Source organism: Oncorhynchus kisutch, linkage group LG6 (genome assembly GCF_002021735.2).
Source record: "Oncorhynchus kisutch isolate 150728-3 linkage group LG6, Okis_V2, whole genome shotgun sequence".
Taxonomy (NCBI): domain Eukaryota; kingdom Metazoa; phylum Chordata; class Actinopteri; order Salmoniformes; family Salmonidae; genus Oncorhynchus; species Oncorhynchus kisutch.
This window is the reverse complement of record NC_034179.2, coordinates 31256862-31274226: the sequence shown is the minus strand read 5'-3', so window position 1 is coordinate 31274226 and position 17365 is coordinate 31256862. Positions and strand designations below refer to the sequence as shown.

The window sequence follows — 17365 nt, the reverse complement described above, 5'->3', positions numbered from 1 at the left end:
CCTCTCCCTCTCTCTCCCTCTCCCTCTCTCTCTCTCCCTCTCCCTCTCCCTCTCTTCCTCTCTCCCTCTCTCTCTCTCTCTCTCTCTCTCTCTCCCCTCTCTCCCTCTCTCTCTCTCTCTCTCTCTCTCTCTCTCTCTCTCTCTCTCTCTCTCTCTCTCTCTCTCTCTCTCTCCCCTCTCTCTCTCTCTCTCTCTCTCTCTCTCTCCCTCTCTCTCTCTCTTCATCCCTCTCTCTCTCTTCATCCCTCTCTTTCTCTCTCCCTCTCTCTCCCTCTCCCTCTCTCTCCCTCTCTCTCTCTCTTCATCCCTCTCTCTCTCTCTTCATCCCTCTCTCTCTCTCTTCATCCCTCTCTCTCTCTCTTCATCCCTCTCTCTCTCTCTCTCTTTCTCTCTTTCTCTCTTTCTCTCTCTCTCTCTCTCTTTCTCTCTCTCTCTCTTCATCTCTCTGTCTCTCTGTCTCTGTCTCTGTCTCTCTCTCTCTCTCTCTCTCTCTCTCTCTCTCTCTCACATACATACATACATACATACACTGATTTGTTAGATGTACAGACACACACACACATGCATTGTTTGAGATTGAGTGACAATAACGTTTGGCAGTAGTAAGTGTAGAGGCACTGATTGTGTCTAACTTTCTGCAGTGGTGGTTGTAGTGGCACACAGGGCGTGCCTGTGCCTGTGCTGCGCTGTGCTGTCTACAGTAGGAAGTGAATGGACAGGGATTTAGCCGTTCTAGATGGACACACTATCTCATTTACTGTTTGTAATTAACTTTCCGCTTATCTGCCTCTGTCCCCCTCTCCTTCTCTGTTCCCCCTCTCTTTCCTTCTCTCTCATATATCCAGCGTTTCTCTTCTGTGCGTTGAGTAATTAACTCCTTCCCTCCATTCCTCCAACCCTTTCTCTCTTTCCTCACCTCACGCTAAAGTCACCCCTAATCTTTTTGTCCTTTTCACCTCTGTTTACTTCTCCCTGTTAAACTCTCTAACATTTCCCCTTTCTCTGTCTCCATCTCCCTTGTCACTTTCTCTCTCACCCTCGGTCTGTCTCTGTCAAATAGAATTTCTAAATAATACAAAATTAACATAAGGTTTAGAAACATGAGTGTTGCCATTGTTTGTGTGTTTCTTGCCAAACCAAATTCCAAATATTAATGGACCACAAGAAGCTGGCCCAAACCCCTACAGGAACTCTTTCAAGAAAGGCTTGGGAGACTGCAGGACTATCCCACCAGTTCCATCAATGCAGCGATTAAGGGAGAACATCTGGAGCAGGGCTTCTGCCAGTGACCCTGCAGTTAAAGGGCAACCGCACAAAAGGGCAATACCTGAAATGTGCCTACATATAGGAAGAAGCCTAACCAAAAGATACTGTAACATTATCAAATGTAATGACTGTCGTGAGTCATGCATAGGGGACCAGACAGACATGTAGAGCTAGCTTTTTGATCAGCTTATCAAATGACTGGACATCATTAAGTGGATTCCAAGGTCGCTCTAAGGTTAATCGAGCTAGGATACTGCATAGCCAATTTTTCCCATTCTTTTGAGAAACTGAGGCTTGGATTTAAATATTGAATAATATAACCCCCCCCCCCCCCTCTCTGTCTTTCTCTCTCTCTGTGTGGCAGTGAGTCTTTGTGCTCATGGGAGGTATGCTCAAAAGTTGCTGACTGATTTGTTCGCTAACTACACCAACGCTCTGAGACCAGTGGAGGACACGGACCACATCATCAATGTCACACTGCAGATCACCCTCTCACAGATAATCGACATGGTAAACACATGCACAAGGTCACCATGATGACCCCACATCACATGCACACCTCAGCCTCCTCTGATACTACCAATTCTGTATGTTTTCAGTACTTGTAGTCATTGGACCTGTGTGTTTCAGTACCTGTTGTCTCTTTACCTGTGTGTGTTTTTCTGCAGGATGAGCGTAACCAGATCCTGACCACGTACCTGTGGATCCGGCAGGTGTGGACGGACGCCTACCTCACTTGGAAGAAGGAGGACTACGATGGTCTTGATACCATCCGTATACCTAGTAGTTATGTATGGAGGCCTGATATTGTCCTATATAACAAGTAGGTCTGGCTGGTATTGAGACATATCGGTTCTCCCTGCACGGGTTTGTTGTCCTCTTCCTCATACTCCTCTTCTTCACCCTCATCGTCAAATGTCTGTTGTGTTGCCATGGACACAAGCTGGACACCCTAAAAGCCGTTACTCACGGGGTGTCCAGGCAACCAGTCTACTTCTGATGCTCATCACAGTGTATTGGAGCAGGACTTTCTTGTTGTTGCACCATGACTAGTGCCAGGGTTTGTCTTGGTTAGACCACCTGGTCAGGAAAATCTCTTGGCACTTGTTATGATTTATGGCCACCTACAGCCTTTCAAGTTTTTCATTGCTGCAATGTGCCAATTCAACATTGACAGTGTTTCTAGCCAGAATCAAGTCTTAATCAATAACGCAGTTATTGGCCCACAGTTGGGAAACTCTCCAAAAACAACTGTAAAACTGCACACTAGAAAATACAGACAACTGACCTTGACTTCTGTTTATTTTTTCATTTTTTTAACCTTAAATGGAAAATAAATATAACTAAAGACAAGGTTGGTTGCCTGTCTTTTCTAGTATGCGGTTTTTAAACTTGTTTTTGGACACTAGTTGTTCCTACCTAAACCAGCACCCGGACCTAGATGCACAGGGTTTTCTCATATATATACTGGGAAACACTGTATTAGCGGAATAATCCAGCTCTTCATTCTTTCAGTCTTGTTATGTTTTAATCTCCCTTTGTTGTTATTACAACTGAATCAGTAATCCTTTTACAACAGGCTAGACTTTCTACATCATTTGTCCTGGAAATATCTGGACAAGTCTGAATGTTGTGTGTTACATGAGACTCACAATAATCCCATACCTTAAACTAACACTTTACATGTTTAATTACCAAACCCCTGTTGGAGGACGATTGATAGTAGGGGGATGCCACGCAATGCAGATTCAGTTCCTAAGCTTTGATTTCTGAGAAGATTCAAACTTTTAGGGTAATGACTATTAAAGTTCTAAGTTCAGTCCAGTCCCTGTGATGAAGGTCAGAAGTGTAGTGATATTTCTGAGTGTAGAAGTGGGCTCTGAGAGGTGGGCTCCACCCCTTCTCTCCCCACTTTCCTTGCGCCCCGGCAATCATCTTTCAATCATCCTGCCTGACCGTCATCACATCCTTTGTCTCTCTGTGAGACACTCCATGCCCATCTTCCTTCCCTCCATTTCTGCTCTGTCCTTTCCCAGTCACTAAGTCTTTAGTGACTTGACGGTATCTATTGTAGATAAGAACACATTTTCTATGCTTTTAATTGCCTTCTTTGTTCACCAATGAATTCCTCACACACTCTGCCTCTTCTCCCTCTCTTCCCTCCGTCTCTCCTTCTCCCACCATCCCTGTCCTCCTTCTCTCCCTCTATCCTCCCTCCCTCCATACTCCTCCTTTTCCCTTCAATCTCTCCTCTCTCTCACTCACACACTTTCCCTTCCTCTCGCCTTGCTCTCCTCCTCTCAGTGCTGATGACCAGTTCGCCAGCTCCATGGAGACCAATGTGGTGATCCGTAACGATGGACAGATCATGTGGGACCAGCCGGCCATCACTAAGAGCTCGTGCTCAGTGGATGTGTCCTTCTTCCCGTTCGATGCCCAGCAGTGTCGCCTAACCTTTGGCTCCTGGACACACAACGGCAACCAGATGGACCTGGTCAACGCTCTGGACAGTGCTGACCTGGCCGACTTCGTGGCCAATGTAGAGTGGGAGGTCAGATTTATTCGTTTATTTAGAATTTTTTTAATCCTTTATTTATAGCAGTGCTTTTGCTGATATTTGTATGGGCAAAGCCTGATATGTATTCCCTATTTGCACTTCATTGATTGAAAACACTTTTGCATTTATAAGACTGTCTTATCTAGTTGTTTCCATAGTTTCTATTCAACGATGCACAATACATGTATTTTATTTGTTTATTGCATAGGATGGAGAGAGATAGGCAGAGTGTGCTGAAAGAGCATTGGATTGGATTTGAACCCATGCTGGCAGAGGTTCAAAGTATCAGTGTTCTTAAACCGCTAGATCACCGCAGGCCATTCATTTATATTCTATTCCATGCTATCCTAACTATAGGTTCTGGGCATGCCAGCCAAGAAGAATGTGATCCTGTACGGCTGCTGCTCGGACCCCTACCCAGACATCACCTACACCCTGCACCTGAAACGTAGGGCCTCCTTCTACATCTTTAACCTGCTCATCCCCTGTATGATGATCTCCTTCCTGGCCCCGCTGGGCTTCTACCTGCCAGCTGACTCTGGGGAGAAAGTGTCCCTGGGGGTCACCGTGCTGCTGGCACTGACCGTGTTCCAGCTGCTAGTGGCAGAGAGCATGCCACCCTCGGAGAACGTACCACTCATAGGTGAGAGAAGGGGCGAGAGATGGGCAGAGAGAGAGTGCCATGAGTATAGCAATCAGAGAATATACAGTGCCTTGCGAAAGTATTCGGCCCCCTTGAACTTTGCGACCTTTTGCCACATTTCAGGCTTCAAACATAAAGATATAAAACTGTATTTTTTTGTGAAGAATCAACAACAAGTGGGACACAATCATGAAGTGGAACAACATTTATTGGATATGTCAAACTTTTTTAACAAATCAAAAACTGAAAAATTGGGCGTGCAAAATTATTCAGCCCCCTTAAGTTAATACTTTGTGGCACCACCTTTTGCTGCGATTACAGCTGTAAGTCGCTTGGGGTATGTCTCTATCAGTTTTGCACATCGAGAGACTGACATTTTTTCCCATTCCTCCTTGCAAAACAGCTCGAGCTCAGTGAGGTTGGATGGAGAGCATTTGTGAACAGCAGTTTTCAGTTCTTTCCACAGATTCTCGATTGGATTCAGGTCTGGACTTTGACTTGGCCATTCTAACACCTGGATATGTTTATTTTTTAACCATTCCATTGTAGATTTTGCTTTATGTTTTGGATCATTGTCTTGTTGGAAGACAAATCTCCATCCCAGTCTCAGGTCTTTTGCAGACTCCATCAGGGTTTCTTCCAGAATGGTCCTGTATTTGGCTAAATCCATCTTCCCATCAATTTTAACCATCTTCCCTGTCCCTGCTGAAGAAAAGCAGGCCCAAACCATGATGCTGCCACCACCGTGTTTGACAGTGCGGATGGTGTGTTCAGGGTGATGAGCTGTGTTGCTTTTACGCCAAACATAACGTTTTGCATTGTTGCCAAAAAGTTCAATTTTGGTTTCATCTGACCAGAGCACCTTCTTCCACATGTTTGGTGTGTCTCCCAGGTGGCTTGTGGCAAACTTTAAACAACACTTTTTATGGATATCTTTAAGAAATGGCTTTCTTCTTGCCACTCTTCCATAAAGGCCAGATTTGTGCAATATACGACTGATTGTTGTCCTATGGACAGAGTCTCCCACCTCAGCTGTAGATCTCTGCAGTTCATCCAGAGTGATCATGGGCCTCTTGGCTGCATCTCTGATCAGTCTTCTCCTCGTATGAGCTGAAAGGTTAGAGGGACGGCCAGGTCTTGGTAGATTTGCAGTGGTCTGATACTCCTTCCATTTCAATATTATCGCTTGCACAGTGCTCCTTGGGATGTTTAAAGTTTGGGAAATGTTTTGTATCCAAATCCAACAGTATCTCGGACCTGCCTGGTGTGTTCCTTGTTCTTCATGATGCTCTCTGCGCTTTTAACGGACCTCTGAGACTATCACAGTGCAGGTGCATTTATACGGAGACTTGATTACACACAGGTGGATTGTATTTATCATCATTAGACATTTAGGTCAACATTGGATCATTCAGAGATCCTCACTGAACTTCTGGAGAGAGTTTGCTGCACTGAAAGTAAAGGGGCTGAATAATATTGCATGCCCAATTTTTCAGTTTTTGATTTGTTAAAAAAGTTTGAAATATCCAATAAATGTCGTTCCAATCCATGATTGTGTCCCACTTGTTGTTGATTCTTCACAAAAAATACAGTTTTATATCTTTATGTTTGAAGCCTGAAATGTGGCAAAAGGTCGCAAAGGTCAAGGGGGCCGAATACTTTCGCAAGGCACTGTATACTGTCCTCTGGGCTTTTGAGGCCATTTTATCTCCTTCTCCAACACTAACCGAGACTGACCAGCTCTCCTCAGAGACTTTTGTAGGTCTTCTCCCATAAACTCACAGGCAGAGATGCTTAGTAAATATTTAATGGGTCTTACTCAGCACAACATCCTCATACAGCCTCTCTCTGCTGCTAAATTGAATTGCCTAGCTACTGTATAGATGAGATGTGATACAGAGCAGGGAGACCTTATGAATACAGAATAAGCATATTTTGTATGTTTATTCAGTATATTATTCCATATCTTATTGTGAAATAGTATAGGGACAAGCAAAAAGTGCTTATGCATTTTGAATCAACATTGAGATGCAGGCAGAGTAAAACAAAAGTGAAGTAGGAACTTTTGCAATAGGATTTCAATACATTTGTTTTTTAAATTTTCAATAAAGAAGGTATCAGCAAAGTGATAAATTGTGTTGGTGTTTGTGTCAATGTAATGGTACAGAGGCCAGTCGATAGTGGCTGTCCAGCTAATTTAATGTGCCGCAATCACAACTCGATAACCTATACTCTGTCTTTCCTCTGTGGAGCAATTATGCTTGTCTGTCTATTTAACACTGTCTAGAATCCTGAAGGCAGTGATATTATGTAAGTCAATGTACACCATTACATTGAATAATGATGATTATGTTTGAATGTGTGAGAGTTGTTATACATGGAATTGACTGTATTGCTGATCACTATTTCCCCACAGGCAAGTACTACATTGCTACCATGACGATGATCACTGCGTCGACCGCCCTGACCATCTTCATCATGAACATCCATCACTGTGGTCCGGAGGCGCGTCCCGTCCCTGAGTGGGCCCGCCGCTTCATCCTGCACTACCTGGCACGGATCTGCTTTGTCTATGAGGTGGGAGAGAACTGCTTCACCGGCATCCCCAAGAAACGGGCCCCGCCCGAGCTCCCACCTGACCACAATATCAACCCCCAAACCAGAAGTACCAACTGGGATGTGAATGGGGAGTCCTTGGGAGGGAGGGGTGGAGAGGAAGGGGTTGGGGTGGGCGTAAAAACACAGAAAGAGAAAGAAGAGGGGGATAGACTGAATGTGAAAAGAGGCTCATATCAAACGTTTGAGCCCAGTTGGTGGAAAGACGACCTGTTTGTGAGTATAGATGCTGGAGAGGAGGAGGAGGGAGCAGCAGGAGGTGAGAAAGAAGGAGGAGGAGAGGCAGAAAGAGAGAAGGGTTTCAGAGTAGAAAGTGGGTACATGGGAGGAGCAGTGGCGGCAGAAAGAGGCAAAGGTGGAGGAGGAGAGAGAGGCTGTGTGGGAGGAGGTGTAGAAAGAAGGAAAGGATCATTAGGAGGCGCAGAGGCTAGGGTTAGGAGAGAGGTGGTGGTGAGGGCCCAGTGTGTGTGTCAGCACCAAGCGTTATGCAGGAACATCGAGTACATCGCCAGCTGCTACCACGACCAGCGCTCTACCCAGAGACGTACGGGTGAGTGGAGGAAAGTGGCCAAGGTTATGGACCGACTCTTCATGTGGCTCTTCTTCATCATGGTCTTCCTCATGAGCCTCCTCATCATGGGCAAGGCTGTCTGAGCACGTGCAGAGAGAAAAGGGAGAAGGCTCTGGGTACAAGTTACCCTTAGGCACAGATCTAGGATAAGATCATACCCTTCCCAAATACTGACCTTAACAATTAAGGGGGATCCCAAAAAGACCTTAGCTCAGTTTCTAATGGCAACTTTATCCTACTCCGAGGGGCAGTAGCGGCCAACTAAACCATTCACAAGTTTACCACAGGAGATACAGTGTATGTGGAAATGTGTTTTTGTACCTAGTATACTAGCTGTTTATGTTCCAAGGCTGTGATGAAGTGGATTAATTGGAGGATTATCTCTTGATACAGTGGTGGGGAACTTGGCAGTTTCTCTGTATCGCCACCATACATATGTTTTCTACGTGGATCTAAAGTATTTGTAGAGGAGACAGGAACACACTTAATCTGTGGAATGGAACCAAAGCAAATCTTCTGCCACCCTGAGACTGTTATCAACACACACACATGCAAACAATCAATCAATTAAATGTATATATAAAGCCCTGTTTACATCAGCATTTGTCACAAAGTGGTCATACAGAAACCCAGCCTGAGACCCCAAAGGGCAAGCAATGCAGATGTAGAAGCACGGTGTCTCGGTAAAACTACCTAGAGAGGCAAGAACCTAGGAAGAAACCGAGAGAGGTACAGTCCTCTTCTACACACACACACACACACACACACAGTCTTGTACAGCTAACCTTGTAGCGACACACAATTCAGTCCCATTCTAAATCCTATTTTCCCTAAACCTTAACCTAACCCAAAATCCTAACCTTTACACTAACCCTAAAACTAACCCTAGCTCCTAACCTTAACACTAATTCTAACACCTTAACCCTAAACCCCCTAGAAATAGCATTTGACCTCGTGGGGACTAACAAAATGTCCCTAATTGGTAAAATTTTGGTTAGTTTACTATTCTTCTTTAACAAGTATAGTTAAACACGTTCACACACACACACGCTCTTCTTTTTGTATTAATATAATATAACCGCTCTCTGTCCTTTTACTGTATGTGAAAAATCCAGTACACTCCATATGGACTGTGTCTTTGGACAATTGTGTGTTAAGTGTACTTCTCAGGCCTGCCAGTCACTGCATGGGAATCACAGCACTTTATAAGTGCACACTTTCTCTGAGTGCTCACTTGACACTTTTGAAGACTTCATGTGTAAATACAGTATAGTATGACAATGCTAAAATAATAGGTATGGGCCATGTTTAAGAATAATGTATCTGATGTTTATCACTTGTCTTGTACCATATAGAAGTATCCAAAATGCATAGCAGCATATGTGCAACCACGCCATTAAATATATTTCATACTTTTCAAAGACCTCTGACTTTTTCCACTTTGTAAGCCCAGATAAACATTTCAGTGAGCCATGAATGGGAAAGGAATACTGTTATACACTCATCCATTCCAGTTGTGAGGAATAGGACAGGATACATGAAAGAGAACCAGCGTGAAGCTAAATTAGGACATGTAGTAGTGTAATCCAATAACCCTTTAACATCATTAGAGCTTTGTGAATTAATTGGAAAAATACATGTAATCTCAACTTTAAAACCATTCAGAGAGTCCTGGGTAATCTCCTTTAGACACTAATCCTGTTTACGATGACAACCGTTCACATACACTCCCAAACTACACACACGGTTGAAAACAGGGTTTTCATAGGCTGAATTCAGATGGCGACTCTTTGAACCGGACCGCTTAAAATACTAGTCCATTGATGCACCTGTGCATCAATCTAATGAAAATAATACAAAAATCCCCATCAGATCTGTCAATTTAAGTTTTGAATGGGCTGCTTCTCAATCCACCACATCTGCCTTGGCAGCAAAACGGCGCCGGAGGAGATGGCCGCCGTTTTACGGTCTCCTAACCAATTGTACTATCGTGTTTTTTTTCTCTCGATATTTGTAAATTATTTTGTACATAATGTTTCTGCAACTGTATTTTACGGAAGAAAAGACCTTCTGGATATGAGGACAGCGATCACTCACCTCAGATTAGACAAAGAGCTTCTGGATATCAGGACAGCGATCACTCACCTCGGATTAGACAAAGATTTCTTCAACAACAGCAGCAAGCAGGACTCACACGATATTCTCCAAACACCCCACAGGGCAGACATCCCAATTATTCACAAAAGGAAGCGACGCAGAGGGCGAAGAGCCGGATGCCTCGTCCGGACCCGCAGAAGACAACTAGGAAAGCTGCCGTTACCGTCAATATTACTCGCCAATGTGCAGTCATTGGACAATAAACTAGACGAGGTAAGATCACGAATATCCTACCAACGGGACATCAAAAACTGTAATATCCTATGCTTCACGGAATCGTGGCTGAATGACGACATGGATATTCAGCTAGCGGGATACACGCTGCACCGGCAGGATAGAACAGCACACTCCGTAAGACGATGGGAGGTGGTCTATGCATATTTGTAAACAACAGCTGGTGCACAAAATGTAAGGAAGTCTCTAGATTTTGCTCGCCTGAAGTTGAGTATATTGTGATAAACTGCAGGCCACACTACTTTCCTAGAGAGTTCTCAGCTATACTTTTCGTGGCTGTTTATTTACCACCACAGACAGATGCTGGCACTAAGATCGCACTCAGTCAGCTGTATAAGGAAATAAGCAAACAGGAAACCTTGAGAGCAGCCACTTTTAAGGTGCGAGACTCTAACCCGGAAGCTTCCAAGAAATCCCGCTATGCCCTGCGACGAACCATCAAACAGGCAAAGCGTCAATACAGGGCTAAGATTAAATCATACTACACTGGCTCCGACGCTCGTCGGATGTGGCAGGGCTTGCAAACTATTATAGACTACAAAGGGATGCACAGCCCAGTGACACGAGACTACCAGACGAGATAAATCACTTCTATGCTCGCTTCGAGGCAAGCAACACTGAGGCATGCATGAGAGCATCAGTTGTTCCGGACGACTGTGTGATCACGCTCTCCATAGCCGACGTGAGTAAGACCTTTAAACAGGTCAACATACACAAGAACACAAAGGCAACTTGCCTAAATGACTACAGACCCGTAGCACTCACGTCCGTAGCCATGAATTGCTTTGAAAGGCTGGTCATGGCTCACATCAACACCATTATCCCAGAAACCCTTAGACCCACTCCAATTTGCATGCCCAAACAGATCCACAGATGATGCAATCTCTATTGCACTCCACGCTGCCCTTTCCCACCTGGACAAAAGGAACACCTATGTGAGAATGCTGTAACCTCAAAGCTCATCACCAAGGTAAGGATCCTGGGACTAAACACCTCCCTCTGCAACTGGATCCTGGACTTCCTGACAGGCTGCCCTCAGGTGGTGAGGGTAGGTAGCAACACATCTGCCACGCTGATCCTCAACACTGGAGCTCCCCAGGGGTGCGTGCTCAGTCCCCTCCTGTACTCCCTGTTCACCCACGACTGCATGGCCAGGCACGACTCCAACACCATCATTAAGTTTGCTGACGACACAACAGTGGTAGGCCTGATCACCGACAACGACGAGACAGCCTATAGGGAGGAGGTCAGAGACCTGGCCGGGTGGTGCCAGAATAACAGCCTATCCCTCAACGTAACCAAGACTAAGGATATTATTGTGGACTACAGGAAAAGGAGCACTGAGCACGTCCCCATTCTCATCAACTGGGCTGTAGTGGAGCAGGTTGAGAGCATCAAATTCCTTGGTGTCCACATCAACAACAAACTAGATTGGTCCAAACACACTAAGACAGTCGTGAAGAGGGCACGACAAAGCCTATTCCCCCTCAGGAAACTAAAAAGATTTGGCATGGGTCCTGAGATCCTCAAAAGGTTCTACAGCTGCAACACCGAGAGCATCCTGACCGGTTGCATCACTGCCTGGTACGGCAATTGCTCGGCCTCCGACCGCAAGGCACTTCAGAGAGTAGTGTGTATCGCCCAGTACGTCACTGGGGCAAAGCTGCCTGCCATCCAGGACCTCTACACCAGGCGGTGTCAGAGGAAGGCCCTAAAAATTGTCAAAGACCCCAGCCACCCCAGTCATAGACTGTTCTCTCTACTACTGCATGGAAAGTGGTACCGGAGTGCCAAGTCTAGGACAAAAAAAGCTTCTCAACAGTTTTTACCCCCAAGCCATAAGACTCCTGAACAGGTAACCAAATGGTTACCCGGACTATTTGCATTATGTACCCCCTCCAACCCCTCTTTTACGCTGCTGCTACTCTCTTTTTATATTTTATGCATAGTCACTTCAATTATACATTCATGTACATACTACCTCAATTGGCCCGACCAACCAGTGCTCCCGCACATTGGCTAACCCGGCTATCTGCATTGTGTCCCACCACCCGCCAACCCCTCTTTTTACACTTCTGCTACTCTCTGTTCATCATATATGCATAGTCACTTTAACGATACCTACATGAACATAATACCTCAATAAGCCTGACTAACAGGTGTCTGTATATAGCCTTGCTACTCTTATTTTCAAATGTCTTTTTACTGTTTTATTTCTTTACTTACCTACACACACATACCTTCTTTTTTCCCGCACCATTGGTTAGAGCCTGTAAGTAAGCATTTCACTGTAAGGTTTACACCTGTTGTATTTGGCGCACGTGACAAACTTTGATTTGATTTGTTGCCCTTCTGCATCAGGGCAACAGTTGCAGATCTACAGCGCTGTTTGTCAGACCAGGAGATGAAAATGGATCTTCTCACAAAATGTCTGTAGTGTCCGAACAGTGGCCTACTAATTAATATGACCCCTCAATGGAAAGAACACGATGGTGTTCTCTGTTTTGCTCTATGACCCCAACAGTGTCTGAAGGTAACCCATACAAATGAATGGAAGTTTGGAGGTAGTTTTGTACCAACAAAAATAAGGGGTTAAATACAGTACCTTCAGAAAGTATTGACACCCTTGGACTTTTTCCACATTTTGTTGTGTTACAGCCTGAATTTAAAATGGATTACATTTAGATTTGTTTTGTCACTGGCCTACACACAATACCCCATAATGTCAAAGTGGAATCATGATTTTTGAAATGTTTACAAATTCATTAAAAATGAAAAGCTGAAATGTCTTGAGTCAATAAGTTTTCAACCCCTTTGTCATGGCAAGTTTAGAAGTAAAACATTTCTAAACAAGACACATAAGTTGCATGTACTCACTGTGCAATAATAGTGTTTAACATGATTTTTGAATGACTACCTCATCTTTATACCCCACACAAACAAAATACCAGGGAGGTTTTCCAATGTCTCGCAAAGGGCACCTATTGGTATCTGCGTAAAAATAAAAAAGCAGACATTGAATATCCCTTTGAGTATGGGGAAGTTATTAATTACACTTTGTATGGTGTATTAATTCCCCTAGTCACTAAAAAGATACAGGCATCCTTCCTAACTCACTTGCCGGAGAGGAAGGAACCCGCTCAACATTGTAGTCACTCCAAAATACTAACCTAATTGACAGAGTGAAAAGAAGGAAGCCTGTAACGAATACAAACAATTCCAAAACATGCATCCTGTTTGCAACAAGGCACTAAAGTAATTCTGCAAAAGAATTTGGCAAAGCAATTAACTTTTTGTCCTGAATACAAAGTGTGTTCGGTGCAAATCCAATACAACACATTACTGAGTACCATTCTCCATATTTTTAAGCATAGTGATGGCTGCTTCATGTTATGGATATGCTTGTAATCATTAAGGACTGGGAGTTTTTCAGGATAAAGAAGCAACGGAATGGAGTTAAGCATGGGTAAAATCCTAGAGGAACACCTGGTTCAGTCTGCTTTCCACCAGATACTGGGTGATGAATTCACCTTTCAGAAGGACAATATCATAAAACACATGGCTAAATCTACACTGTAGTTGCTTACCAAGAAGACAGTGAATGTTCCTGAGTGACCGAGTTACAGTTTTGACTTAAATCTGATTGAAAATCTATGGCAAGAATTGAAAATGGTTATCAAGCAACGATCAACAAGCAATTTGATAGAGCTTGAATAATTCAAATTCTAACATGTATTGACTCACGGGTGTGAATACTTATGTAAATTAGATCTCTGTATTTCATTTTCAATACATTTGCAAAAAAAAAAACTGTTTTCAATTTGTCATTATGGGGTGTTGTGTCTATATTTAATAAATGTTGAATTCAGGCTGTAACATAACAAAATGTGGAATAAGTCAAGGGATATGAATACTTTATGTGGCCAAAAAAACAAGAACAAATCCTGGGCTTTCTTACAGCTACTAGATATAGGACAGATACTTAAATCTTATTCCATATTATTTATTTTTTGACTGTCTTTTTTTTGGACATTTACTAATGTGTTATTTAATACGTTTTTACGGGCTGCAGTAGTAAATGCCAAATTCAACTCTTTTTTTATACCTAAAATTCAAAATCAAATAGCAAAACAATCCATGGTATGGTCATCTTAAAACAATTCCATATGTTAGCTTAGTAGAACCCATCTGTAGACTTTTAGAGACGTTATTACAGACCACTTGTCACACCCTGATATGTTTCACCTGTCTTTGTGAGTGTCTCCACCCACTCCAGGTGTCGCCCATCTTTCCCATTATCCCCTGTGTATTTATACCTGTGTCTCTGTCTGTTGCGAGTTTGTCAAGTCAACCAGCGTTTTTGTATCTCAGCTCCTGCTTTTCCCAGTCTCTCTTTTTCTCACCCTCCTGGTTTTGACCCTGCCTGCCCCTGACCCTGAGCCTGCCTGCCTGCCCCTGACCCTGAGCCTGCCTGCCGGCCTGTACCATTGCCCCACCTCTGGATTATTGACCTCTGCCTACCCTGAACCTGCCTGCCATCTGGTACAGTTGCTCCACATCTGGTTTACTGACCCCTGCCTGCCTTGACCTGTCTATTGCCTGCCCCTGTTGGATTATTAAATCATTGTTAAATCGACGTTGTCTGCATCTGGGTCTTACCTTCAAACCTGATAGTACAAACTGGCCATGATGCAACGCCATCTCCTCCCAAGGAGCCTCCATCTGTAGGCACGAGGAATTGCTTCGTGGTCTTATGGAGGGGGTCATAATGTTGGCTGAGTGCCATGAATGGGCGTTGGACATGCTGCTGGAGCAATTCCGTGGGTTGTCTGGGGGGCAGCCTACCATGGTGGTAACCCCACCGCCCCTCAGTAACTTGGCGGTTAGCAGCGCTGCCCCACAGGCCACTCCACCTTCCTGGGGGCCCTGTTTACCTCCCCCGGAACGCTTTAATGGAGAGCCGAGCACCCGTCGGGCATTTTTAGCTCAGTGTGCACTCATTTTCGAACTTCAGCCCTCCTCCTTCCCCTCGGATCACTCCAAGATAGCCTACCTCATCACGCTGATGTCTGGGAGGACTCTCACCTGGGCTACCGCCGTATGGGAACTACAGTCGGCCATGTGTGTGAGTCTGGGGGTGTTTGTTGGGAGAGGTGAGGAAGGTTTTTGATGCCTCATTCTCCGGGAATGAAGTTCCGGCAGGATACCCACAGAATGGTCGACTATGCGTTGGATTTCCGCATGTTTGGCAGAGGAGAGTGCGTGGAACCAGGAAGCACTATTTGACATGTTCCTGCACAGCGTCTCGGAGGTGGTTAAGGATGAGCGTGCTGCTCGGGAGTTACCCACGGATCTTGACTCCCTCATCGCTTTGACCATCTGTGGGAATGACGGATGGAGAGGAAATTCGATTTCGCTCTGTCACTTTCCCCAGTTTCTGTGTTGTTGTGGGTTTGTATGTGTGTCTATTTCAGGAAATGGCTTCCTCGATTCCTAAAGCAGCTGATTGGTCGGCCCCATCGCTGATTGGAGCTCTGACCCCTCCCTCTCGTCAGGGGATACAGTTGTTTCTTCAATTACCAACTCCTTCTCCAGCTTGATAAAAGCCAGTGTTCCTTCGTCAGAGAGGAGAGCTTCATTTTATGTCCTATGTGGATTGTTGTGGTGGTCAGTGAAAGTTTTTAAATATTATTTTGTAGCCGCTCCTTCAGAGGTATGTGTATGACAATAGGACTTAGTGTTTGTGGTTATTGAAATTTCATACTTAGAGTATTGGTAAATTATTCTGTGTTTCATTTGTTCCCAGGGTGGGAAGGGGAACGCACCTTGGGAGTGTTTAGGCAAGAGGCCTGAGGGCATATAAAAACTGTAGTATTTAATCTGTCTATGCACACTATGTAAGACCTGGGCAGACCACCCCCTGTATTTTGGTTAGCGCACCAGGTGGTGCTAAAGGTTAGGTTAGAAGTGGGAAGGCAGGTAAGGTAGGAGAGGGGGGATCTTTAACATGAACTTTCTTTGCTTTGGTTCCGTCCAGCCCCTTTTCCTCAAATTACTGTGTGAAGGACGAATAAATTCACTGTAAACGGTAATATTCTCTGCCTTTGTCATCCTTACCCGCACCTGTAATCACATACCTCTTTCACTCCATGGGGAGTTAAGTGTAGCAGGGTGTCTCGTTCCCTCCTCCAAGAGGCGTGCTTAACACGAGCCTATGAAACTTGCCCAGTAAAAGATCAGGCTCACTGGTAGGAGAGAGTACTCTGCTGGGCCATATAGAGAACTTTTCTCCTTTCCTTACCCGCACCCCTTTTCATGTCATTATGTTGTGGGAAAACCAGTCCAAATCTCTCCGGGTCCTCATTGACTCTTGGGCCGATGAGAGCTTTTTGGACGCCACACTGGCTTCCGAGCTGAACATCGCTACTCAGCCCCTCTCCATTCCCATGGATGTTAGAGCGCTGGACGGGCGCTCTATAAATCGGGTCTCCCATAACACCACTCCCATCAACCTACATGTTTCAGGGAATCACAGAGAGACTATTCAATTCGTGCTCATCAAGTCCCCCCTGATTTCGGTGGGGTTGGGATTCTCTTGGCTCCAGCGACACAATTCCCTCATCAACTGGTCTACGGGTGCTATCATGGGCTGCAGTCCGTTCTGCCACTCCCATTGTCTGAAGTCGGAACAACCTGCCCCAAGACGTCTTCCTGGGGGCTCGGAAGTTATTCTGGGCCTCTCCGCCATTCCCTCTGAGTACCAGGACCTCCGGGAGGTGTTCAGCAAGTCCCGGCCACTTCCCTTACGCCGCACTGCCCCTATTACTACAGGATTGACCTTCTCCCGAGCACCACGCCGACCCGGGGACGTCTGTACTCTCTGTTGGGACCAGAGACCAAGGCTATGGAGACCTACATTGGGGACTCCCTAGCTACAGGATTTATCTGTCCCTCTTCCTCTTCTGCTTGCACAGGTTTCTTCTTCATGGAGAAAAAGGACAAGACCCTGCGCCCATGCATTGACTACTGGGGACTCAATGACAATACTGTGAAGAGCCGTTATCCACTACCACTCATTTCCTCGACCTTCAAGCTACAGGGTGCCACTGTTTTCTCCAAGCTGGATCTACGAAACGCCTACCACCTGGTGCGGATATGAGAGGGGGACGAGTGGAAGACCGCCTCCAACTTGGCCAGCGGCCACTACGAATATCTGGTCATGCCCTTTGGCCTCACCAATGCCCCTGCCGTGTTCCATGCTCTGGTGAATGATGTTCTCCGCGACATGCTGAACTGGTTCGTCTTCGTCTACATTGATGAC

At 45.1% G+C, this 17365-nt stretch overlaps 1 protein-coding gene across 1 annotated transcript in view; it reads left to right on the top strand.

The window, feature by feature from the left end:
* The window catches only part of LOC109892113 (neuronal acetylcholine receptor subunit alpha-9-like), a 12924-nt gene extending 3848 nt beyond the window's left edge, over positions 1-9076 (top strand). The window contains exons 2-6 of the mRNA XM_020484534.2: positions 1631-1776; positions 1935-2089; positions 3571-3817; positions 4181-4466; positions 6883-9076. Of these exons, the coding sequence (XP_020340123.1) occupies positions 1631-1776; positions 1935-2089; positions 3571-3817; positions 4181-4466; positions 6883-7736 (1688 nt within the window). The 3' untranslated portion in view covers positions 7737-9076. The remainder of the gene's footprint in view (positions 1-1630; positions 1777-1934; positions 2090-3570; positions 3818-4180; positions 4467-6882) is intronic.
* Positions 9077-17365: the final 8289 nt, after the last annotated feature.